The following is a 27549-nucleotide window of genomic DNA, read 5'->3' on the forward strand; positions in this document are numbered from 1 at the left end:
GGAAAGGAGGACCACCTCATCACTGCTCCCCAGGGATGGTATGGAATGGACATGGCCTCCTTGCCCCTAGGCAGTGGCAAAAGTCTTGGCTCTCTGCTAAGCTTCCTCTGTCCCCACTCTGACGTGGGTGGGGAGAGGCACCTTGCTGCCACAGGTGGAGGTCAGTGCTCCCTGCAGGGTCTCCACTGAGACCACAGAGAGGGGTTGGGGTTGCTGGATCCTCCGCTCCACCTTCTCTGACAGCTCCCCAGCAGTGAGAAGGGAGGTTATGGCCCACCATGGCTGGGCAAATGTAGAAGTCTGGGGTCCCCACTCGGTGCTGACCGACTGGGGGGAGAATGAGGCATTTTTCTCATGGCCTAGGTTGGTTGTTGTCTAAAAGTTTTGTGTCTTGCTAGGCTGCTCTTTTCCTGGTCCTTTGGCCAAGAAAAGCAGATTTTTTTGGCGCTGTAAGATTGTTTTTTTTTATTGTTTATGCCCGCTGGTGTTTCTGGATTACAGGCTTCAACCAGGCTTCTGGGCTTCCGCACCCAGAAGGATAGAAGAGCCAAAAATGAAACCCAGGGAATGTATCACTGTGTTGTTCCTTGGGTCCGAGGTCCCTAGCCAGTCTGCCTTCTTACCTCTACCTTCAAAGCCTTCTTACATTTGCTTTACATATACTATTGAGGGATTTTAGCTGTATAGTGGGAGAAATACGAAGACGTGCATTTCCTCCATTTTGTCTAGCACCAGAAGTCTATGACCGCACAGTTTTGACATTTACGGTTTTTGGTATAGTATCTCCTCAGTGACCAGCATGCCAGTCCACTTCGCACACTGTGTCATCAGTAGATTATTTCCACATAAACTGATTTTCTTTTATTTATGTTTATTATGTTTTATTATGTTTTATTTATGTTTATTAAGTGTCACCCAGTATGGTTACAGAGCTGCCCCTGCAGTGTTACTGGAAAGATTTTCCTGAAACTTCTGTGAGAACATCTTTGCCTGATCCTAATCAGAGCCTATCAGGTCCCATTTACAGATGGATGCCTTTTTAAGGGTACTAAAAACAGAGATATAACCAAAAACAAAACAGAGGAAGGAAACAGAAGAAGACAAAACAAAACCTAAAGAGTAGACAAATCCATAAAACAAATCATTGAGTTCGTAAATAGCAGAGTGGGTATTGGCCATTTAACAACCTCATTGTTTATCCTGCCACCCCAAGCTCATTGTTTCCCTGCCATGTTTTTATCTCACAGTGCATGCAAAAGAAAAACCTAGATATTTTATTTGAATCATGATGGCTTTCACAATTAGGGCCTTTTTGGCTTTGTTTCAGGCCGCCCCCTGCCCTACCCCTTTAGAAGATACTGCCATGATTCTTTCCTCTGTTTGCCCAAGATACCTACCTCTTCTGCCAGAAATGCATTCACCACCCTGCCCCATCTCAGTTCACCTGCTGAATTCTCCTTAAAACTGTAAAACAAACCTCCTTGGGGGTCACTTCTCTCAGATCTATATGCACATAGGTAAGGCTGCCCTTCCTAAGGAGTTGTGGGTTCCTGGAACACAAGGACTGTCATCTCTAGCACTTCCTAGAGGAGCTGATGCATAGTAGATTCTTGGTGTTTGTTTAGTGAACTAACAGCCTCTTCACTTTCGTCTCCTTCCCTTTTTCACAGTTGTACCTTCCGAGAGCAGTTGCTGAATCGTCCTTGCTCATTTGGCTGTATCTCTACCTTCTTCCTTATTATTTATTCATTCATTCATTCCTTTATTCAACAAATAAATACTCAACTGAGTTTGCTATTTTATAGGTCATCAGTGACCTGCTACTTGTTAAATCCAGTTGTTTTCCTATTCACCATTTCTTCTGTTTTTCTGTAGCAGGAATCTGATGCCAATCCATGCTTTTGGAAAGTCTCTCCTATCTACTAGATTGTACTTTTTTGATTCTAGTAAAGTTGGCTAGCAGAAAAAAGAACATTGCCATAAAATGCAGCATTGAAAATCCCTCCATTGTGGCATTTCTTTCTTTATCCATTTCAAAAATTTTGAATTCTCTGATCCAGGATACCACATAACCCAAGATGTAAGGTGAATTCTTTAAAAGAAAAAAAAAAATTCTAGAGAGATTCCAAGCATTGGTTGAATATTTACATTTAGGTGACCTTTAAAGATTATGCATTAACTTGTAAAATTTTCACAGTATCAAACGGCCTCTGGAGAATCCATTATAATCTGCATTACCCTATCCATACCCAGAATACTCTGTGGTCATTTGCAGTACAAATGCCCTTGTTATTGCCATATGCTCTTGTTATTGCCATATGCTATTCCACATACAAAGCATTTCATAGTTGTTAGTGGGTTATTATTTTTTTTTAATCTCTGTAGAACAGTTTTTTGTTGTTGTTGTTTTTAACAGTCCATTTATTTATTTTGAAAGAGAGTGCGCGAGTGGAGGGAGGCACAGAGAGAGAGGAGAGAATCCCAAGAATCGCTCTCTGCAGGGAGCCAATGTGGGACGAATCATGAGATCATGACCTTAGCCAAAATCAGATCATGGCCTGAGCCAAAATCAAGTCCGCTGCTTTGGGCACCTGGGTGGCTCAGTCGGTTGAGTCTCCAGCCTCAGCTCATGTCATGATCTTTTGGTTTGTGAGTTTGAGCCCCACATTGGGCTTTCTGCTATTGCCACAGAGCCCGCTTCATATCTTTTGCCCCTCCCCTCACTCATTCTGTCCTTCTCTTTCTCTCTCAAAAATAAATAAACATTTAAAAAAAAAAAGAAAGCTGCTCAACTGACTGAGCCACCCAGCTGTCTGAACAGTTCTGTCATTTAGAGGTGTTGTTTAGACTCTTGATAAAGATGTTTCTGCTCTTGATAAGAGGCGGTTTCTTTAGTGAGTGGGAGTAGAAAGTTCAGTGAGTTTCTTTGACTTTGAACCAAGGAAAGACAAACTCAAGTTAAGTCAGCATGTTTTGGTTCTAAAGCTGAGCTTGAGGGACAAAGAGAAGTACAGCTGCCCACTGGAAACAGTCTACTCGAGGAAGGTGGACCTGCCTGTGTGCTTTGGACGAAGCAGCTGGGACAAGGAGATACAGTCCCCCTTCTGCCTCTGTGTTTTCCATTAGCAGCTCAGATGTAACCTTGGACCTGTCAGTTTGCAAACTAATGAGACCATGATCAACCCAATACACTCTGCTGATGGTTTTAGTTCAGAAACACTGAAGTCCTTCCTCCCTTCATGTTGGTGATGTCCTATTGTAGCGGATCACCGCCAGTGGAAACCAAGTAGTAGATCACATGTACAGCTTCCAGAAATCCACAGATCATTGTTTTAAAATGTAATTTCTTCCTTTTTTTTTTTTTTTTTTAAAAGTAGACTTTATGCCTTAGTACCTACAGATTGGGATTTACAGCAAACTTGATAAGATAGTATAAAGATTTCCTCTGTACCCTAGAGTTTCCCTGTTATTAACATCTTTCATTGGTATAGTATATAGGTTACAATTAACGAACCAAAATTGCTACATTATTAGCTAAAGTCCATAGTTTATTTAGATTTCCAACTAGTGATGTTGACCTTGGTCAGCAAGTCGAGGTAGTGTTTGTCAGCTTTCTCCACTGTTAATTTACTCTTCCCCTCCCCGTTTCTGTACATTACTCTTTGGAAAGAAGTCACTATCTATAGCTCATATGTAAGGAGTGCGAGTTAGGCTCCACATCCTTGAGAGTGAGATATCTACATAAATAGGTTTGTCTCTTCTTCCCATTTATTAATGTATTCAATCATTTTTTTTATAACAGTATGGATTTATAGTATTCAGTTTATACTTTGGGTTATAATCCAGTTGTACTCTATTTCCTTTGTTGCTCAAATTGTTCTAGCTCTGGCCGCTACGATCTCTTCCAGTTGCCTCTTTTGCTCTTTTAACATACCCCCCTTCAGGGTCGGAGGTTTTATTTGTTTTTGTTTTGAGCACTTCCTTACTTTCTGGCACTACAAGATACTCCAAGCTCATCTTGTATTTTTCTTGCTCCAGTCCTAGAATCAGTCATTTCTTCAGGAGCCCTGGTTCCTTTTATTGAAGAATGGTGTTAGAAACCAAGATCTGGGTGAAGGTGTGCTTGTTGTTGACTAGGGTGTTGTTTCTTCTTTTAGGCTCTCTAAAAGGTGTAACAGAGCAAAGACATTGTATATATATTCTAGCCTTCATACATACACATGTCTGTAAATACTTCCACCTGTAACCATTTGTATCTAGATGAAGCTAAACATACTGATGTCTCAAACTCTAATCCATTGCTAACATAACTCACTGTAGGCTCCTCTCCTTACTAATTTGAAAACTCCTCCTCTAACAGTGAGAAACCTAGCTCCTAATAGCTGTCATCTGTTTACTTAATTGTTCAGTTCCAACGTACATGTGTAGCAGTATCAGAACGTTTAAGCCAAGAATACAGTGCTTGTTTGTAGTTCCTTTTGCCTCTAGTCTTAGAGGCTCCACTTGTTTCCAGAATTACTTAGGTCAGCGCCTTTTCCTCTTTCTCCACTTCAGTGAAGTTATTTCATACATTCGTAGCAGAGTTAGATTCTCACACACGGTCTGCACCTCTTCCTGGGACCCCCTGACCTCCTAAGTGATTTTTCTTTAATGTTCATACTTTAAGGGTCAGTATTTGTGCTATAAAGTTGTATAGGTTTGAAAAACACATGACATGTGATGTCATAAAAAGATGAACATCTTTAAGTAGGGTTATTTGCAATCCGTACATTTTCTTTAGTGAGGTGTCTGTTCAGATCTTTTCCTCATGTTTTAGTTGGGTTGGTTATTTTCTTATTGTTGAGTTTTAAGAATTCTTTACATATTTTTGATACTTTCCATTTACCAGATGGGTTTTGCAAATATTTTCTTCCGGTCTGTGACTTTTCATTCTCTTAACTGTGCCTTTCTCAGAGCAAACATTTTTAATTAATAAAATCTGGCTTATCAACTTTTTCTTTCATGGGTGATGCTGGATTTCATCCTATGTTATCTTCTAGAAATTTTATAGTTTTATATTTTATGTTTGGATCTAAGATCTGTCTCAAAAACTGTGAGATTTATATCAACATTTTGTTGTTTGTTTTGTATGCAGATGTCAAGTTGTTGAAGTACCATTTGTTGGAAAGATTATTCTTTCTCCATTTAATTGCCTTTCCTCCTTTTTCAAAGATCAGTAGACTACGTTTGTGTGTGTCTATTTCTGGCCTGTATATTGTTACATCGATCTATATGTCCATTCTTTCACCAATGCTGTGCAATCGTGACTTCTGTTAGCTTTATTGTAAGTCTTGAAATTGGGTGATGTCAGTCCTCCAACATGCCAACTGGCTTCTTGGGTTGGCTATTCTAGGTCTTTTGCCTTTCCATAAAAACTTTAGAATCCATTTGTTAATACCTATAAACTAGCGTACTAGGGTTTTGTCTGGGAGCGAATTGAATCTACAGATTAAGCTAGGAAAAATTGACAATATTCAGTCTTCCAGTACATGAACATGAAATATCTCTTATTTAGATCTCCCATGACTTTTTTCAGGTTTTATTTCCTGCATATAGATCCTGTACATATTTCATTAGATTTATACATAAGTGTTTCATGTTTTTAAAATTTTTTTTAAAATGTTTTATCTATTTTTGAGACAGAGAGAGACAGAGCATGAATAGGGGAGGGACAGAGAGAGAGGGAGACACAGAATCTGAAGCAGGCTCCAGGCTCCGAGCCGTCAACACAGAGCCTTACGCGGGGCTGAAACTCACAAACCGCAAGATCGTGACCTGAGCCGAAGTCGGAAGCCCAACCAACTGAGCCACCCAGGCACCCCAAGTGTTTCATTTTTTGATGCTAATGAGCGTGGTACTGTGTTTTTAATTTCAAATTCCACTTGTTCATTGTTGGTATATGAGAAATCAACTAGTTTTTATGTATTACCTCATATAGCGCAGTCATGCCGTAATCACTTATTAGTTAGGAGGGTGTTTTGTTAATGTTAATTCTTTGTTTTTTTCTACATCGATTACTAATCACATCATCTATGCATCTCTTTCTTCCCAATCTGTATATCTTTTATTTCCATTTTCAATCTTATTGTATTGGCTAGTGCTTCTATATGATGTTGAATAGAAATGGTAAAAGGGGACATTCTTGCTTAGATTCTGATTTTAGTGGGAAAGCAACTGGTCTTTCACTTAAATATGATGTTTACTGTAGCCTTTTGGTAACTAAGTATCAGGTTGAAGACATTTCCCTCTATTTCTAGTTTGCTAAGAGTTTTTAATCATAAATTGGTTTGGATTTTTGTCAAATACTTTCTCTGCAATTAATGATATGATGAGTTTCATTTCTCTTCTTTAGCTTGTTGATGTGATGTATTACATTAATTGATTTTCAAATGTTGAACCAGCCTTGCCATACCTGGAATAAATGCATGGTTTTATTGGTATTATTGGTTGTGGTGTATAATTTTTTTATACATTGTTGGATTTGACTTACTAATATTTCATTGATTTTTTTACATATATGTTCATCACGGTCACTGTTTTGTAGTTTTCCTTTTTTGTAAAGTCTTTATCTCATTGTGGTATTAGGGCAATGCTGGTCTCTTAGAATGAGTTAAGAAGTGTTTTCTCTGCCTCTATTTTCTGGAATAGATAGGAGTACTGGTGTTATTTCTTAAATGTTTGCTTGAATTCACTAGTGAATCTTTCTGGAACAAGTAGTTGTTAAGCCACTACTCCTATCTACCCGTCTGTCAGCCTTTCTGACCAGCTCCTTCTCTTTTTCCTTTCCTCCCTCCTTTTCCCTTGGCTTCTTTTGCTTCTTTATTTTTCATATCCCCTGATATGGTGGCTGTAGCCCCAACTTAGCTTAAGCATCTACCACCACTTGGTTCAATCTCAAGTGCCAAATTCTCAAGAAAAGGCACACCTACATATAAGATCATATCGTCTGCAAACGGAGATAATGTTACTTCTCCTTCCTTACTTGGCTGTCTTTTACTTCTTTTTCTTGCCCAGTTGCTCTGGCTAGAACTGCCAGCAGTGTGATAAATGGAAGTGATGAAAGTAGGCATCCTTGTCTTGTTAAGTGATAGTAGAGGAAAAGCTTTCAGTCTTTCACCACTTAATCCGATGTTTACAGTTGGTTTTTAATTTTTTACTGTTTATTAATGTTTATTTATTTTTGAGAGAGGCAGACAGAGCATGGAGTAGGGGAGGGGTAGAGAGAGAGGGAGACACAGAATCTGAAGCAGGCTCCAAGCTCTGAGCTGTCAGCACAGAACGCGACGCGGGGCTCGAACTCACAAGCTGTGAGATCATGACCCAGCCAAAGTTGGACGTTTAACTGACTGAGCTACCCAAGCGTCCCATATGTCCCTTGTTGTTTTTTTTTTTTTCTTGATTGTTTTTTGTTCTAATGTTTGTTTATTTTTGACAGAGAGAGAGACAGAGCAGGAGTGGGGGAGGGGCAGGGAGAGAGGGAGACACAGAATCCAAAGCAGGCTCCAGTCTCTGAGCTGTCAGCACAGAGCCCGACACGAGGCGCGAACCCACAAACTGTGAGATCATGATCTGAGCTGAAATTCAGAGTCAGACGCTTAACCAACTGAGCCACCCAGGTGCCACTGGTGTAGGATCCTTTTAACATGCTTCTGAATTTGCTTTGATATTATACTGTTGAGGATTTTTACATCATTGTTCATAAGGGATATTGGTGCTTTGTGGATTTTTGGGGGTTTTTTTTTTGGTAGTATCTTTATCTGGCTTTAGCAGGCAGGCCTCATAGTCTGAGTTATAAAATATTCCCTCTTCTTCAGTTTTTGGAAAAGTTTGAGAAAGATAGATATTAGTTCTTTTAAAGTTTAATAGAATTCAGCAGTGTGGTCCAGGGCTTTTTTTTGGCGGGGGGTGGGGGGGAGATTTTTGGTTACTGACTCAGTCTCCTTACTAATTATCAGTCTATTCATATTTTCTGTATCTTTGTGATTTAGTCTTAGTAGGTTTTGTGTTTCTAGGAATTTGTCCATTTCGTCAAGATTATCCAATTTGTTGGTGTACATTTATAATAATTTTTCATAATCCCTTTTACTTCTGTAGAATCAGTAGTAATGTCCCTACTTTTATTTCTAATTTTAGTAATTTGAGTCTTTTCTCTTTTTTTCTTAGTCTAGCTAAAGGTTTGTCAATTTTGTTGGCCTCTTTGAAGAACCAGCTTTTGGTCTCAGTTTTTTTCCCCCCTATTTTTCTATTCTCTATTTCATCTCTGTACTAACCATTATTATTTCCATTCTTTTGCTCACTTTTGGCTTAATTCTTTTTCTTGTTCCTTAAGTTGTAAAGTTAGGTTGTCAATTTGAGATCTTTCTCCTTGTTTAAAGTAAACATTTTTAGCTATAAATTTCCCTCTCAGTACTGCTTTTGCTCTGTCCCATAAGTTTTGGTATGTTGTGTTTTCATTTTCACTTAGTCTCTTAACGTATTTGCTAATTTCCATATGATTTCTTCTTTGATCCATTGGTTATGTAGGAGTGTGTTGTTTAACCTCCACAAATGTCTGCATTTTGTAGTTTTCCTTTTGTTACAGATACTTAGCTTCATCCCATTATGATTAGAGAAGATACTTTATATGACGTCTATCTCTTAAAATCTATTTAGACTTCATTTGTGGTGTAACATACGGTCTGTCCTAGAAAATGGTGAAAACTTGAGAAGAATGTGTATTTTGTGTTCTTGGGCAGAATGTTCTGTTAGAGCTAGTTGATTTCTTGTGTTGTTCAAGTCCTTTGTTTCCTTCTATCTGGTTGTTTTATCCATGGTTGAGAATGGGGTACTGAACTCTCCAGTTATTATTGTAGAGCTATCTGTTCCTCCCTTCAATTCAGCCAGTATCTGCTCCAATATTTTGATGATCTGGTACCAGATATACAAACATTTCTTTTTTTTTTTTTTATTTCTTTTTTTTTTAATTTTTTTTTTTAACGTTTATTTATTTTTGAGACAGAGAGAGACAGAGCATGAACGGGGGAGGGTCAGAGAGAGAGGGAGACACAGAATCTGAAACAGGCTCCAGGCTCTGAGCGGTCAGCACAGAGCCCGACGCGAGGCTCGAACTCACGGACCGCGAGATCATGACCTGAGCCGAAGTCGGCCACTTAACTGACTGAGCCACCCAGGCGCCCCTATACAAACATTTCTAATTATTGTTTCTTGCTGCATTAAACCTTTAATTAATATAAATTGTATATTTTTCCTTCTTTCTGTCTTATCATCTTTTAACTTGAAATCTTTTAACTTGAAGTCTGTTTTGTGCGATATTACTGTAGCCACTCCTCCTGTCTTTTGGTGACTGCATGGAATATCTTTTTCTGTTCTTTTGTTTTCAACCTGTGTGTGTCTTTGGAGATAAAGTAAGGCTCTTATAGATAGCATATTGTTGGTGTGTGTGTGTGTGTGTGTGTGTGTGTGTGTGTGTGTATGTGTGTGTTTGATCCATTCAATCTCTGTTTTTTTTGTTTGAGTGGAGAGTTTAATCCATTTACATTTAAAATGATTACTGATAAAAAGGGACTTCTGTCATTTTGCTATTTGTTTTCCATATGCCTTACATAGCTTCTTTGTCCCTCATTGCCTGTATTACCATCTTCTTTTGTGTTTAGTTGTTTTTTTGTATTGAAACGTTTTAATTCCTTTCACATTTCCTTTTGCTTATATTCTATGGCTATTTCTTTGTGGGCCATGGGGATTGCATCTAATATCCTAAAGATATAACAGTAATTTGAATTTATTCCTGAATCTTTCCCTGGGAATATGTGATTACTTTCTAATTTCCACCCATCTGTTGTTGCTTTTGAATCTTCTAGTCTTTAATGTCTCTCTCCTAAAAGGGGAAAAAAAGGAAAGTGGAAGGTGATGGGGAGCACTAGCCCTTTATTCCCCTGGAAGTCACTTCAGCAGGAAGGGGAGAGGCTTTCTGCAATGGAGGAATGGGTACCAATGGCTGCCACTATATCTGTACCCTGATCAGAAGCAGCAGGCGACAGAGAACAGATCCCCAGTGTTTGGAGGACAGGGTCCTTACTGCCCAGCCTGTCTCCCACAGGCTGCATGCAGGCTGTCCCAAGAACAGGTCACAGTTGCCTGCTGTGGGGGTGGGCCATGGGGGATGGATAGCTACTGCCATCCAAGTTGAAACTGACTAAAATTAACTGTACTTTACAGTCCAGACCTTTCCTTGAAAGTTAGAAGCCTTTGACTAGAGTCCAGAGTTCCAAAGTAGTTATATCAGACAGATTCTGCCAGTATAATTTTTGTTTGGGTGAGAAGAACGATTTTTTAAGATTTATTTATTTAAGTAATCTCTCCACCCATCGTGGGGCTTGAACTCAATCTTGAGGTCAAGAGTCACATACTCTTCTGACTGAGCCAGATAGGCGCCTTTTTAAAATTTTTATTTAAGATCCTATTTTTAATTATCTGTACATCCAGTGTGGGGGCTTGAACTCACAACCCCGAGATCAAGGGTCATAAGCTCCACCACCTGAGCCGTGCCAGGTGCTCCGTGGATGGGAAGAAGGATTCCTGGTGCTTCTGCTACTCCACCATCTGCTCAGAATCTTGTACTCCGATATTTTGAAATTTGTACGTAGTTTAACTCTAATCAACATCGCCATCCTCCTTCAGCACAATACAAGGTCTTCCCGGGATTCTTTTGCACAGTTAATGGTTGTGTTGATGGATCCATGTAAACCCCACTTTCTTGGTTCCCCTTTGCTTCTTGCATCCATTGATTCTGCTGGGTGCAATTTTCTTTTCGCTAGAATGGTAAACTCAGTCTTCGTTCCCTCTGAAACGTCTTTATTTCACTTTCTCTCATGAATAATAGATTATCAGAGTGGATAAGTCTAAGTGGAGGTATTTCCTGTGAGCATTTACAGATATTATTCTGTTGTCTTCCAGCATAATTTTCTAGAACCTTTCATCACTGATGAGCTGTCTGGTGTCATTCCTTACTTTGGTGTCTGCTGATAAACTCAACCAATAGCAGTTATTAAGTTTACTTTGATGATGCTGTGTATGCATTAGTTCATTTAATTCTTATAAAAATACGATGAATTATAAATATTGTTTTTCCTCATGTTTTAAAGGAGAAACCTCAGGCTGAGAGAATACAAGCAGAGTTAGAATTCAATCCCAGATGTTTCAAAATACAAAGCCTACTTTGACCATGACATCATGCCATCTCCTAAATGCTACAGAGCAGTCACAAGGCAGGGAAACAGAGGCAGGTATCCACCGAAACCCAGGCGGATCCCCTCCCAGTTCACCGAGGAGTCTGGTGGACCTCCTTCAAAGCCACCTCTGGGAAAGTTTTGCCAAATTTGAGGCCTTCTGCATAATTCAGCATTGATCACAGAGGCCTCCCTCTTAGACGTATAAACTTGCAGTCTACAGAGGAAGGGAAGGAAGAGGTGTCCTCTCCCTGAGCCCTCCTTTCTTGGAGTAAGAAGGAATTGCGTGTCACCATTTAGGTTTTGTGCAGTGTTTTCCCAACAAAACTACCGACCGAATATTTTACTTTCTGTGATACATGTAGAACTCATGCTTGTCAGAGGCCTGGTTGCTCCCAGTAATTACATGCAGAGAAATGTCAGAGAAAAGTGGCATTTTGGTGACACGGCTGAGAGGACTTAGCTCTATTCCAACAAAACTGTAGATTAAGATAGAAATTCCAGAAATTGAGTTTCCAGATTTAAAAGCTTTTTAATTGCACTTGGATATATCTAGAATTCAGTCACATTGTTGTAGTTTTGCTTCTCAAAGTGGTTCCTCGGGCAGCTGTTGCCATGTGAATTCTACTTGTCACCAGCAAACCCAGAAAAAGGAGGCAACTTTGCTCGGGGCTCCACAGTCGCAGGCAGTCAGGTGCACTTGGAAGTGATCTGTGCCTCCTCTCAGCCACGGAACAATCGACGCAGTTGTCGCTAGGATAGTCAAGAACAAAATCCATAAATCTGGGAAGTTGAAGAAGGACTACAGTAAGAACTCTCTTTTTTTGAATTCCCAGATCACTTCTCCCTCAAACTAACCTGGGATCTCCTCTCCTTCCCAGTTCACATGCACTTCTGAATTATGAGAGGGCCTGGCAGCCCCTCATCCATCCTCTCACTGGCACTTTCCCAAGGTTTCGTTTGTAAGTATTACTGTGTGTTTGCGGGACCAGACTTAGAAAATAGCCAACGCTGGGGCCACCTGGGGGGCGCAGTCGTTAAGTGTCCGACCCTTGATCTCAGCTCAGGTCATGATCTCATGGTTCGTGGGTTTGAGCCCTGCATCGGGCTTGTACTGATAATGTGGGGCCTCCTTGGGATTCTCTCTCTCCCTCTCTCTCTGCCCTTCCCTCCCTTAATAAATAAATAAACATTTAAAAAAAAAAAAAAGAACCAACACTAAGATCATATAAGAGCCCTCCTTAGGAGTGTGAAAATTCAAATGAAATGTAGGAGTCTTTTTTTGTTGTTAGTGTTCTTTTTTATTTTTGTGTGTTTCTACTTTATCCATTGTATGTGGACTTTGAGTTCGGCTGTAATTTTACCTAAAGAAAGGGCTGCTCTTTGCCCTCAGCTTCTAAGAGGTGATTTTCAAGCTCTTGGAATGTCTTGTCTGGTCAGAGTATCTTTGTTTATCTGGGGACCTGGGGTCATGCTAGGTAGTCTACCCTAGGCATGTGATTTAGGGTAGAGGCTTTGGGCTACACTGTATTTGCTTGACCTTCAGAGAAGCTGGAAACTAAAGTCAGCCACTCAGCAGCCAGCTGTCTAGGAGACTGAGCCCCAGGAAAAACTCTGGACCTCGAGGCTCAGGTTGAGCTTCCTAGGTTAGCAGCGCTCCATGCCTATTCTCGCGCATCATTGACGGGTGATATTAGCTCTGACCACTACTTGAGTGACAGAGGGCAGCTGGAAGCTCTGGGCATGGAACTTTCCTCAAGTCTGTCCCATGTGCCTCTTCCTTACGCTGATTCTCATCTGTGTCCTTCCGCTGTAAGAAACCATACTATTAACAGCTTTCAGTGAATTCTGTGGGTCCTTCTAGTGAGTGGTCAAACTGAAGGCGGCCTTGGGAACCCCTGCATTTACAATTGGTGGCAGAAATGGGGGTGGTCTTGGGGACTCCTGAACTTTGTTGTGGTATATCTGTTTTCAAAGCCCAGCCTCACCATTTCTCATTTTCTTATCTGAAAAATAGTGGTAACTGTGTTTACAGGGTTATTGTGATGGCTGAGTAAAGTGACAAATATGAAACATCTGGAATGGGGCCTTGCCTGTTACAAGCCTTTAATAAAGGCTCTTTCCTAAAGGTGCTGATAATTTGACTTTTCCGTAAAGAATACTACAGTAGCATGTGGAGGAATATTTGCAAAGACTGTCTCCAATGGTGATATTAATAAATAGCTCTTGACTTGCTCTTTTTCAACTGCTATGCAGAATTTCCTCTTTATTTTTAACTCTTGCATATGTAGAAATATGATGCCTTTGAATGATTAGAACTTTCCCAGTAGCTACAGAGTATTTATCATTTAAAAGCTGGAATAACTTCAGCACAACATGGTTGAGGCATGAGATTGACAGGCCAAAGTGGTAAGAATTTTTGTTTGGGACATTTGGAGTTTGAAGTAGCTATGGATATTCTATATAGACTTTCCGTGTGGAAGATACCGTGAAACTAATGGGACGTCAATTTTCATCTACAAAAAAAGAAAAAGTGTGCTCACCTATACTGCCTGTACTATTAGGAACCAGTTAAGATAATGGGAAGAATATCTTTCACTATGGCAGTTTTATTTTTTTAATTATTATTTTGCCAGAAGGGACAAAGACTGTGTAAATAAAACAGAACCAATCAAAGGCAGAGCAGGCTGACTTCAGAAGTCTGCATATAAATCTTACATTTCCCCTGCATTAGCCTTGGAACAGGCAGTCTCTATTATGCTGTACTTGGGTAGAGAAATAATTAATAGACAGTAGGCTTCTCCTCAGTGTGCTCATTCTTTAGACTCTATGCTGAGGAAGGTTGAAGGACACTAAGAATTTGGGATATACACATTATTTTCTGTAACTTTTAGATCGGTTAAACAGAGGGAGTTAACTTAGAAATATTATACTTAAAAAAGTCCAGGGGTGAGAAAAATCTCTTTGCACTCCAAAATACTTAAAAGATAAAATGGTTATTATTAGTTCTGTCTTTTTTCCAGTTTGACAGCTAGCAGTGTGCAATCGTGTAATGACCACAGGCTCTTGACGACCCACAAATTTGAATTGTGGCTCTCCACTTACAGAGGATGTCACCTTTGACATATTTGTTAGTTTTTTGGGACTTTTGCCCTTTTTTTTTTTTAACATTTATTTATTTTTGAGAGAGAAGGAGGGATTGAGAGAGAGGAGAGAGAGAGAGAACACATGCTGACATGAGTGGGGAGGGGCAGAGAGGGAGACAGAAGATCCCAAGCAGGCTCTGCACTGTGAACAGAGAGCCCAATGCAGGGCTTGAACTCACAAACCGTGAGATCATGACCTGAGCCCAAATCAAGAGTCTGGCCCCTTAACCAACTGAGCCCCCCAGGCACCCCTATTTATTTTTTTAAGGTGACTCCATACCCATCATGGGGCTTGAACTCACGAGCAACCAAGAGTCACATGCTGTACCAACTGAGCCGCGTAGGCGTGCCCCACCCGTTTTAAAGATGGGCATCCAACCACATGAGTTTTGTAAAGTGCATTACACCAGCTAGAGAACCAAACAGTGCCTAGTGCACAGTAGGGTGCTTCCTGAATAGCGGCTGCTACCATCGTCCTGTAGGTCTTCCCCTTACCCCCACCCTATTTTGTTGGCTCACATTGTTAATAATATACTCTTCCCTCACTTCGATAGATTGGTCATTACTATTTTTAATTTTGTTTTTTAGTTTTATCAAAATTCTACATCGTCTAAGAAGTCAAAGTTTATTACAAAAATCAGTAGTTCCTTGTATTTTCCTCAAATATACCTCCTTTCCCTCCTCTCAAGCAACAGCTACTTTCAACTTTTGGTTGATTATTTAGGTATTTGTCTTTACCAAATATTGCTGCTATTCATTGTTTTTTCTCGTTGTCTCTTCACTGTGGAAGGTGAGATGAAGCTCTCCCCTACATTGGCTCATCATGCCCTTTCCTGTTCTCCCACCTTTGCAATGTATATATACCGTAGTTTTATGCGTTATGTGACCACGTGAACACTGTTCACTGCTGAGCAGTGCAGTCTCCTATGATGCTATTTGTTTCCAGCATACATTTTGGTTTCCTTGGAGTTAATATTTATCTTATTTTTTCTTTGTCTAGACTTCTGTATTCTTTAGCTAAATCAACTCTCAAACTCCCTGCCACCTGTATCTCCTCTCAGACTTTCAGATGCGTTGGAGGTTCTATCTGTTCATCTTTTTAAAGGAGTCTCCCCAGAGGCACTTACTGACTCACCCACTTTAGACACACACTATCATACTGGGACTTCCTTGAGCTCTCTCCTGTGTGGGATGTCTTGCTTTGGGGATCCTATGTCTCATTCTAGTGAAACATCCTCCAGTAGATTCCTAAGAAGGGGTATGTGGGAGGTCCAATTGATTGAGATCTTAAATATCTAAATATGTTTTTATTCTCCCTACAAGCTTGATTGATAGTTTTGCTGGATATAGAATTCTCAGTTGCAAACCAACTCATATGCAATCGGAGCCACTGTGTTTGAGCTTTCAGTGTGGTTATTGAGAACTCGAAAGGCATTCTGATCCTTGATCCTTTGTATATGACCATTTTTCCCTTGTTAGGATTTCCCTTTGTCTCCATTGTTTTGAAATTTCACTGAGATGTGCCTCAGTTGGTATGTTGGTTTTTATCTATTGTCTATTCCATATGTTTATCCTTTGTCTACATGAGTATGTTTACTCATGGCCTTCACTTTACAAAACTTTTCCATAATTATTTCATTGAGGATTTCCTCCTTCCTATTTTTTTCTCCTTTCTTTCAGAAAGTGGTGTTATTTTAAAATTGGGTCTCTTGGGCTAGTCCTTTAATTTTTTATTTTTTTCTTTTTTTTAGTGCTTTCTTTCCTGGTTTTTGTCTTTTTTATTCTACATTCTAGAAAGTTTTTTTTTTTTCTTTCTTAACTTTCCTGTGAATCTTTCATCTTTGCTCCTATAGTTTTAGAACCTAAGGTTCTTTTCATTCTTTAAGGGTTCCTTTTTAAAGGGTAGTGGTTTTTGTTTGTTTGTTTGTTTGTTTTATGTATACAGTATTGTCTCATTTCTCTGAAGATAGTTGTTTTAGTTTAGTTGTTTGGGTTTTTATTTTGTTTTGTGTGCTGTTTTCCCCTTGCCTAGGCTGTTTACTCTGTTACTCTTTTCTTTTGGTTTATTTTTAGTGTTCTTGTTAGGAGTTTTCTTCAGATGGTCACTAGTTGTCTGCTTATATTTAAGTGGGACACTAAAAAACATATTGAAAGTCCTAAGTGTGTGTATGGGGGGGGGGGTGCACCTGGGCTGGGTGGCTCCATCGGTTAAGCATCTGACTTAAGCTCAGGTCATGATCTCACGGTTTGTGGGTTCAAGCCTCACATTGGGCTCTGTACTGACAGCTCAGAGCCGAAACCCTGCTTCAGATTCTGTGTCTCCCTGTCTCCATGCCCCTCCCTTGCTTGTGCTCTGTCTCTCAAAAATGAATAAACATTAAAAAGAAAAAAAACAAAACTAAGTATGTGGACGGTGCTTGACTTTATCTTAGAGAAATCTAGTGGAGTCATTTACTTAGGAAACCCAAACAGTACATTTATTTATTTATTTTGAGAGAGAGTAAGCATGAGTAGGGGAGGAACAGAGAGAGAAGGAGAGAGAGAGAATCCCAAGCAGGCTCCTCACTGTCAGTGCAGAACCTGATGCGGAGCTCAAACTCACAAACCAGGAGATCAAGACCTGAGTCAGAATCAGATGCTTAACTGACTGAGCCACTCAGGTGCCCCTGTAATTATTTTTTAAATATCTGTGATGGGGCCAAGTCCATAGTTAGCATTCTGTAACTGTTATAGGAGGGAAAAATAAAAGGTAGCCATCATTATTGGCCTCATTTTACATGTCATACACGGTAATGACATGTTTACTCCTATGCTAGCTGGAGTGTTCCCCCATTTCCAGTAAGGTGTGAGTGTTGTGCCCCCTACACGGATACACTGTGAAAACAGCACACAGTATTCTACGGAGCCAATAGCAGCCAATTCCATTCTGTCAGGATGTCAGTAGAACAGGTGGGAATTTTCCTCATCCTGTGGTCTTCTGGTTTTGTTAAGAGGTAAGGAGGAAGAGGCTAAGCTGTTGTATGTCCTGAGTACCAACATAAATTATAAGTCAGATATATTCACAAAGCGAGCAGTTCTGATGTGGGATAGAGTGGGCTGGGGGAGGTAACTACAGAAGCAATTTTAATATGTGGTTGGCCAAGTTCAGGGTAGTGAGGTCCTGTGGCAGGTGAACTGTCATAGTTTAAAGGGATTTGGGAAGACTTCCCAGAGCAAGAGGTGTTTACCAGGGGACCTGAGACATAAGTAGGTGTTAATCATACAGCAGGCGTAGGATAGGAATCACATGACAAGGAGGTTGGCTCCTGGGGAGTCTCCAAATGGAGGTTTAGTATTTAGACTGTAGATACTAGGGCTCTATTCTGTTGTAGACATAGTAATCCCAGCATCTCCGTCTGCAGAAGTTGAAAACAGTCAAAATTGGCATCAGAAGATCAGTCAGCAAGAGGACCGTTGCTGAGTCCCAGAGGTGAGGACCTGTGTTAGGGTGGTGTCAGGACAATAGAAATGCTGCTGAAGGGGGCACCTGTGTGGCTCAGTCGGCTAAGTATCCGACTCTTGGTTTCGGCTCAGGTCACGCTCTCATGGTTCGTGAGTTTGAGCCCTGCATTCGGCTCTGCGCTGACAGCATAGAGCCTGCTTGGGATTCTCTCTCTCTCCTTTTCTCTGTCCCTTCTCTGCTCTCTCTCTCTCTTTCTCAAGAAACAAATAAACTTAAAAAACAGCTTCATGAAAAAAAGAAAGAAATGCTGCTAAGGAAGAATCAATGGGGCCTGACATCTTTTGGATGTGAGGGACCAGGGAAGGGAGAGGCACCTTTGACTCTGGAGTTCTAATGCTCAGTACTCAGGGATGACTGTTTTCTTGGGCAGCAGAGAACATTTGAGAGCAGTCTGTCTTGGGAGGGAAAACGATGGGGGAGATGTGGATTCTGTATCTTGGGTTGCAGCGTTCAGAGAGGCCTTTGGGGCACCATTTCAAAGAATGGTCTTGTTAGAAGAAAATTTCTCATGATTCATAGGTAGACTAAACTTTCCCATTTATTGGATAATTTTTGTCCACTGGAAGCCTCTTAGCTGTTGGGTAAAAAATCAGATGTCCTTGAAATTCAGCATATTTTAATAGTATTCTGAATCCAGGAAACTATGCATTTTCAATATTTTTCTCAGAACCCAAAATTGTTACTTCACTTGGGTCATAATTAAGAGTTTTTGAGAAGATAGCAGCTTAACAAAACTATTTGTCTGTTTATAAATCAGGTATCAGTGTATCATCTGTTTACACAAATGAGTGCCAAATAGATGCTTTGAGTCAGAAGCCTTCACAGTTCAATTAGTAATTCCTTCAGAGCTTCGTCAGTTTATTTCCTGTTTCCTTCGTCCTGGTCATTATTCTACAGGGACTTTTGAGAAGCGATTTTCTTAAAAGAGTACAAATTGGATTATTCCCCTTTATTGAATTGAAATTCTTAACAGGCTTTCTGCTAATGAGATACTGTATCCATGTTAGGTTAAACAGGCCAGTTTGAATCATTTTGTTGGCATTTCAGAATTAGAAGTCATTGATTAAAAGCCTAATAACTCAAGCCAAGTTTAATAATAAAATGGATTCCACTAGGTGCTTCTAACACAACCAAGAAAATTCATACCAAATCAAAAGTGGCAACAAAAGGAATTACAATTAGCTTGTCCATTAACACATGATAATGCCAAAAAAATGTAATTAACCTTCTTTTAGTGAGACTGCTGACAATAAACTTGACTTTCAATTCCAGGATGTATTTTTTTTCTTTTCAAAATTTTATTTAAATTCTGGTTAGTTCATATACAGTGCAGTGTTGGTTTCAGGAGTAGAATTCAGTGATTGATCACTTACAGACAACACCCAGTGCCCATCACAACCAGGGCCCTCCTTAATGCCCAGCACCCAGCTAGCCCATCCCCCCACCCTTCTCCCTCCATTGACCCTCAGTTTGTCCTGTGTCATTAAGAGTCTCTTGTGGTTATATTCTGTATTCAGCAGTTGGGTCTTCTAGGCCCAGCCTGGCAGCAGTCCTAGGGGAGAAGAAGCTCATTCTGCTTTGATATGGAACCATATCTGGAGCACAAAAGGATTTTCTTGGACTTGATAGAGAATAAAGAGACCAGGCTGGTTTTCGAATGTTTAAAATACTTACTTGATAGTTTTAAGGACGTTTGTGCTTCTGACCTGACTACGCTTTTTCTTTCCAGTTTAAGATTGATGGCGAATGGTGGACATGGATTGATTATAACCGGTTCCAGGAGCTCGTGCAGGAATATGAAGATAGCGGTGGATTAACAAATTTCAGCGCAAAGGATTATGTGGCCAAAACCCCCCTCTGGGCATTATTTGGTGCCAGTGAAAGAGGCTTTGATCCCAAGGACACAAGATATCAGAGAAAGAACAAATCCAAGGATATTTCCGGGTGTTGAGATTATCTGACTATAGGATACTGACGGACAAGAACTCCCGGCCCCTGAAGGTTCTCACGCCTCACTGTGGTTTTTCAAAGGACACGTCATGTGACTTGTGTTTCATGTAGGGAAGAATGGAAGGCTGCACACGGGGACACAAGTCACCCCCCGGGGTTGGGGAGGTGGCATCCACACTCTGAGTGCCTGGGACTCAGCCTCACGTGTCTTTTCAGAGCTCAGTCCCTTTCCTGATTTTACTTTTGAGAGGAACATTATTGCGGGGGAAGTACACAGCCATTAGAATTTAACTGGTGGTTTTGAATCATAACTTGTAAGACTCCCAAGAATGCTATTCCTGAGGGTGTTATAAGGGATGAATGTCTGTTCCTCTCCCCTTCGTGGGCTGTTGACCTTTGTGGACTGTGTTACCCCAAGGTAAGTAGATCTGCCCCCTCCGAGACCTCCATCCCTTCTTTAGATTTAAGATCTAAAGACACCTCCCAGAAGTCATTTAAGTTGTCACAATTCTCAATTATTTTTAAATACTGCACAGATTAAAGTTTTGCTTAGTACCAACGCTTTATGAACTTGCATTGGATCTGAATGTCCTAGATCTCACTCCGTTCTCGTACAGATTGCCATAGAAGGTATTGGTGGCTGCACCAGTGTGAAAGGGCTCTTCTGGAAGAAGAATGGCTCTGTGATGTCATCAGTTAGTCTCACAGACAAACTCTGAAACTGAGTATGGTTTGCTTTTTGTTCAAAAAGTCAGTGGTCAAGCCCCTGTCCTTATACACAGAACAAGTCCCCACCTTCTTTTCCCTCTCGTAGCCCGAGCTACTTTACACAATCTGTTCTTCAGGGTTCAAGTTTTTTCTACTTGAAAACATCATTGAATACCCAATAGTTTTTTTTAAAATATCATAGTTATTTTTAAAAAATTCCTTTATCCTAAAATTTTGATTAATAAAATTTTTTGGAAAGACTAGAGTTTTCTTTTGAGTGTTTATTTGAAAGATGCTTCTAGTGCCATGGTTGTAAGCCCCATCAGATCGACCTCCTCCTGTATACCAGCCGTCTGTCTTGTCACCCCCTCTGTTTTCTGCTGAAGTAAAACCCATACATAATGTAACCTACCTACTCACCCAGTTGAAAACTAGGCTCTGATTATTTCTAAGCAGTCGAGTCAGAACACTTCTGTCTGCTGTGACATGGGATGGGAGGGTTGCAGAGTATCACAGAAATCCTTTGTCCTTTCTTGAACCCACCTCATCTTCAAGCTTATGTTTGGTCTCCTGTTCTGGTGACTTAATGAGACCGACAGGAGACAGGAGTGATGCAGGTCGGTGAGGCAAGATCTCCTTGAAACCCAGATGGGTTAATGTTCATTGAATTTGAGGTGCAAAAATACCCTAGAGTAGAAGGAAGTGTTAAAAAGCAAGAGCTCATGCTGAGCGGGGAGCCTGGAGGCAGAACATGCTGGGCTTTGGACCATCCTAAACCTTTTTTCAACCATAGTAAGGACTGTAGGGAACCCACTTTCCCTCCAAAACAAAGAAGACATAGGCAAAGTGACTAAAATCCTTAAATTTTAGAATTTTGACAAGGAACTGAAAATCATCTGTTAAGAGAAACCAGTGAACCTCAATAAAACTAACTGTTGGCTTCTCATCAGAAACCGTGGAGGCTGGAGGACAGAGGCGTAGCACCTTCAAGGGACCAAAAGAAAAGGCTTTCTACCAACAATTCTTTGTATAAATCCTCCTTCAAAAATAAAGGAGAAATTAAGACATTTCCGGGTAAACAAAAAGTGAGAGAATTCACCTGCAGACCTGCCCTGCACGGAATACTGAAGGCTCTGATGAAATACACTAGACACTAACACAGAAGCACATGAAGAAGTAAAGAGCGCTGGTAAAAGTAATTTCAGAGGTTTTATAAATGTATCTTCGTACCTCCTATTTTAAAAAACAGTTGCCTAAAGTGATAATTATAGAACTGTGTTGATGGGCTTACAATGTGTAAAGATGTAATTCGTATGACAGTAATAGCTCACGGGGGTACAGCACAAGGCATAGGCATTTTGGAGCAACTATTGACTGCCTACTGGTGAAATTTAGTATGAATCCAAAGTAGATTGTGTCACGATGCTACTTAGAATCCCAAGAGCAGCCACAAAGAGAACAAATTTTAAAATATGGTAAAAGAATGTGATTCTGTTCCCAGTCCCTGTGTTTGGGCTTTTCCCCACACCAAGCACATCCAGCACACCAGCTGGATCTCCTACAAGTCACTAAATCCTGACACTGTCTACCGAGAGATAGTGTGAGATGATCACAGGTTAAGGGCTCAGTCCCACAAGGCTACGTACCCTCCCCTTCAGATGCCAGCAGCCAGCCCGGGTCTTTCACCTGGACTTCTGGCCCTTGACTCTCGATGGGAGGTTCTCACAACCCCCTCCACGGGTTTGATTAATTTACTAGAGCAGCTCACAGAACTGAGAAACGTTTTACTTCCTAGATTACTGGCTTGTTATAAAAGGAAATAACTCGGGAACATCCAGGTGGAAGAGGTGCCTAGGGCAAGGTATGGAGAATGGGTGCATCTCCCATGCCTTCTCTGAGCATTCCACTTCATCATTACCAACGTGTGTTCACCAGCCCCCGAGCTCTCTGAACCCTGAGCTTTTGAGCTTTTACAGCGGCCGTATTCCATAGGCACATGGAATAATCATTGGTTTAATTGACTTAATCATTGGCTGTTGGCAATTGAGCTCCATCTCCAGCCCCTCTCCACTCTGCAGAGGTTCTGAGGGTGAGAACAAAAGTTCCAGCTCTCTTATCACATGGTTGGTTATCCTGGCAGCCAGCCACATTGCCTACGGGCTTTCCAAAAGTCACCTCATTAATATAACAAAAGACATCTTTTCTGCTCTCATCACTTAGGAAATTCCAAGGGTTTTAGGAGCTCTGTGCCAGGAACAGGGACAAAGACCAAGTACGTGTTTATTATAAATCACAATATCACAAACAGCAAAGGAATTGAAAAGGTACACTAGAAAATAACACAAAAGAAGGCAGTAAGAGGAATAGAACAAAGACCTAAGACATTCAAAAAACAAATAGTAAAAATGTCAGGCATACATCCTACCTATGGTAAGTATATTATGTAAATGGGTTAAATACCCCCAATCAAAAGAAAGATGACCAAATGATTTATGTATTTATTTATTTAAAAATTTTAATGCTTATTTATTTTTGAGAGAGCACAAGCGAGGAAGGGGCAGAGAGAGAGGGAGACACAATCTGAAGCAGGTTCCAGGCTCCAAGCTGTAAGCTCAGAGCCCGACACGGGGCTTGAACCCACGAATTGTAAGGTCATAGAAGTTGGATGCTTAACCAACTGAGCCACCCAGGCGCCCCCAAAATGGATTTTTAAAAATCCAATTATATGTTATCTATAAGAAAATCATTTCAGATTCAAAGACTAAAAAAAGATGGAAAAGGGTGTATCATGGAAGCAGTAAACCAAAAGAGAGCTAGAGTGGCTATACTAATAGCAAAAAAAAAAAAAAAAAAAAAAAAGAAAAAAAAAGAAAAAGACTTTAAGACAAAAAAATTGTTACCAGCGAGGAAAAAGGACATTTTATAATGCTAAATTATAATTGGATTCGAATTATTTATAATTTAATCTACTAGGAAGACGTAATGGTTATAAACATATATGCACCTAACAAGAATCCCAGAGCCTCAAAATACGTGAAGCAAAACCTGACAGAACTGAAGGGAGAAACAATTCAATAATAATAATAATTGGAGACTTACACGATGGCATTGAACAATGGTCAGAAGAACTAGGCAGAAGATCACCAAGGACACACAAGATCTGAGCAACATTATAAACCAACTGTAACCAGGCCTCTAGAGAGCACTCCACCCGACAACACTTCATCCTCAAAGACACACGGAACATTTTCCAGCATAGACCTTTTGTTAGATCATAAGACAAGTTTCAATAAATTTAAAAGGGTTTAAATTATACGCAGTATGTTCTATGACTAATGGAATGAAATTAGAAATGAACAGAAGAAAACTTGGGAAATTCACAAATACGTAGAAATTAACCAACATCCTAAAAAACCAAAGGGTCAAAGAAGAAATCACAAGGGAAATTAGAAAAGACTGTCAGATAATTGAAAATTAAAACAATGTACCAAAACTTAATGCTGCTAATGTACCCCTTAAAGGGAATTTATAGTGTAAATGCCTACATTAAAAAGAACATCTATCCAACCAATAACATAACCTTCATCTTAAGAAACTAGAAGAACAATTAGACCCAAAGCAAGCAAGAGGAAGAAAATAATAAATGTTACAGCGGAAATAATGAAATAAGGGAAAGGAAAACAATAGAAAAAATTAATAAAACTAACTTGGTTCTTGAAAAAAAATCCAAATTGATTAACCTTTAGCTAGGTTCACCCAGAAAAATGAAGATGCAAATAACTAAATTAGCAATGAATGCACAGTCTGTGAATATAAAGCTGTAAAAACTACATTATACCCTTTATTTTTCATTTTTTAATTGGAGTATAGATGGCATACGATATTAGCTTCAGATACGCAACACAGTGATTCAACATCTCTATACCTTATGCTGTGCTCACTACAAGTGTAGGTACCACCTGCCACTATTCAACACTATTACAATATCATTGACTATATTCCCTGTGCTGTGCCTTTTATTCTGGCGACTTACTCATTCTAGAACCAGAAGCCTGGATCTCTCACATCCCTTCCCTCTGGTGAAATTAGAACCATCAGTTTGTTCTTTGTATGTATAGGTCTGACTCTTCTTTATGTTTGTTTATTCATTTGTTTTGGGGTTTTTTTAGATTCCACATGGATGTAAAATCATCTGGTATTTGTCTTTCTCTGACTTATTTCACTTAGCATAACAATACTCTCTAGGTCCTTCCATGTTGTTGCAAATGGCAAGCTCTCATCCTTTTTATGGCCATGTAATATTCCATTCTATCTATCTATCTATCTATCTATCATCTATCTGTCTATCTATCATCTATCTATCTAATCCATCCATCCATCCATCCATGCATCCATCCTTCCATCCTGCATCTTTATCTGCTCTTCTATTGATGGACACTTGGGTTGCTTCCATTATCTTGGCTGTTGTAAATACTACAGTAAACATAGGGGTGCATGTATTTTTTCAAATTACTATTTTCATTTTCTTTGGGTTAATACCCAGTGTATACTATTCACTTTACATGGGTGAATTTTATGAATAAAGCTATATAAAAATTTTATTTATTTATATGAATTTTATGAATAAAGCTATATAAAAAAGCAAAGAGCAATGTAGTATAAGAGAAGCATCATAAATCAATGGGGATTTAGTTCTGTCTTTATACTAAATAATAGGAAGAATCAAATGAAACAAAAGCTCTGAAGAAACCTTAGGTATAAAAAAGGCCTGTCTTGACCAGGATCTCCCAAACTTTTTCATGCATCAGAGTCACCTGGAGGGCTTGTTAAAACACAGATTCTGGGTCCCATCCCACAGTTTCTGGTACTGTAGGTATGCAGTGGAGAGCAATGTGTTTTCTAACAGGTTTCTGGTTATACAGATGCTAAGAGAGCACACCCTTTCAGAACCACTTGCAGATATAAAAACAATGTAAGAAACTCATAAAGGAAATGTCAACAGCTTTACAGAATATGTTTAAGTATCTAATAATATCAAACACCACAAACTAAAAAGACATAAATTGGGAAAAATAATTTGCATGAAATAACGATTGACCCATCCTTACTCTAAAAATCTCATCACTTCATTTAAAAAATGTTAAGACATAACTGGTTAAATAAGCAAAGGCTATACAACATAAAGTTTCATCTGTGCGGAACTAGAGCTAGCTACAAAATGTGAACAACTGTTCACTTTCAGCAAAGAAATGCAAATTATTTTTTTTATCAAATTAGCAAAATTTCCATATCATATTAAGGTGGACTACAGGTGTTCCAAAAGCAGTTTGGCAAGGTATACCAAGAGCCTTTATTTCCGAAAAAAAAAATCATTTAAAAAGAAAAATAGTTTTATGTTTAAAGATATTGATTATAGATAGCATTTTATAATAGCAAAATCTAGGAAACCTGAATGTAAAATATGATAGGCACTTAACATTTCTTGAAAGAATGGCAAAGTTGTATTACACCATATTGTCTAGGTAGTTCATTCTTTCAACAAATGTCTATTAAACACTGATTGTGTTCTTGCTGCTGAGGATTCACTGGTAAGTCAAAGAAAAAGAGGGAACATCGTTCTTATCATTATGATGCTGACATTCACCAAAGACAAAGATTCATACAATAGATGTGAGTCATCAAACACTCTGTGGCAAGTGCTACCAAGAGCGACGGGTCTTGATGTGAGGGCGCCAATGGGGAGGTTTCCTAGTCGGGGAGATGTGCCCTGGGACCTACAAGAGTCCCCGTTCCAGAGGTGGGGTCAGGGAAGAGCACTGCAGGTGGAGGATGGGGCACATTCGAAGGCTGTGTGGCAAGAGGGTCACAGCACACCTGAATAGCTGGAGGAAGGCCACAGCGGCTGGAGGCTGCTGCAGAAGGTGTGGGAAAGGGCCAGGCCACTTAGGGAAACCAGGGGAACATAATGAGTGATGACTCAGGGCGATGTAGGCCAGGCCGAAGAGCAATTATACAAAGGAACAACATGATTAGATTTGCATTTTAACGAGCACTCTAGCTGTGGGTCGCAAAATGGCTTGGAGAGACCTACAGGGAGATGAGTTGGTAGGTATTCCCAGGTTATGGCCTGGGTGGTGGCATTTATGCAGTGCACACCCCTACGTACTGACCCTGGTGGTGGTGGGGAAGGAGAGCAATGGATAGATTTGAAAAAGACCTTAGAAGGTAACCCTGATTCGGACACAAATTGGATAGATTGGGGTGAGGGGGTGGGGAGGAGGCAAGAAATGTCCAGGATGACTCCTGGTTTCTGGCATGAGGACAGGATGGATGATGGTGTCATTCTCCAGGCTGCTTAATCCTGGCAAAGGGCCAGGGGGAGATCCTGGGTCATTTGTGGACACATAGGCTCGACTTCTGTTAAAAAGAAAATCACAGACCCAAAATGGTGTTACCTGGGCTAGACCAAGTCACCAAGCCAGGGCTGAACCCTTAACCTAACTGCAGTCTCAACCTCCCCCAGAAATGTGAAGTCTTAACCTCTCCATTGGGGATTTTCTGGAGAAGCACCAATGAGGTCATCTATCACACGGTCCTTCTCCACCAGAGGAAGATGAGGTCACTTGCATAATAGGTCTCCCTGAACCTATACGTCTCCCCTAAGGGAAGGTGCTCTTGCCTGAAACAACCCTTTCTTTTCTTTTGTTTATAACTTTCTTGCCCCACCCTCCTTCCCATAAAAACCTTCCATTTTGCATAACTCCATGGAGCACCCATCTATTTGCTAGACGGGATGCTTTCTGAGTTCGTGGGTCGTTCAATAAAGGCAAAGAGATCGTCAAATGTACTTAGTTTTGTATCTAAACACCACCCGGTGGTCAGGCGTATAGGTCTCGGGGGAATGGGAAATGTGCAAACCATCATCTTAAGTTATAATCAAGCCTCAAGGAGACTTGAGATCATCTAAGGAGACAGAATG

General features: G+C 40.2%; 1 protein-coding gene across 3 annotated transcripts in view; it reads left to right on the top strand.

Annotated features, from left to right (window-relative positions):
• LOC106972846 (S-adenosyl-L-methionine-dependent tRNA 4-demethylwyosine synthase TYW1) overlaps window positions 1-20835 on the top strand; it is a 210947-nt gene extending 190112 nt beyond the window's left edge. For all 3 annotated transcript variants that reach the window (XM_053213791.1, XM_053213792.1, XM_027041851.2), the window contains one exon: window positions 19642-20835. In XM_053213791.1, coding sequence (XP_053069766.1) covers window positions 19642-19863 — 222 coding nt within the window. In that variant the 3' untranslated portion in view covers window positions 19864-20835. The remainder of the gene's footprint in view (window positions 1-19641) is intronic.
• The last annotated feature ends 6714 nt before the right edge of the window (window positions 20836-27549 follow it).

Source organism: Acinonyx jubatus, chromosome E3 (assembly GCF_027475565.1).
Source record: "Acinonyx jubatus isolate Ajub_Pintada_27869175 chromosome E3, VMU_Ajub_asm_v1.0, whole genome shotgun sequence".
NCBI classification, from domain to species: domain Eukaryota; kingdom Metazoa; phylum Chordata; class Mammalia; order Carnivora; family Felidae; genus Acinonyx; species Acinonyx jubatus.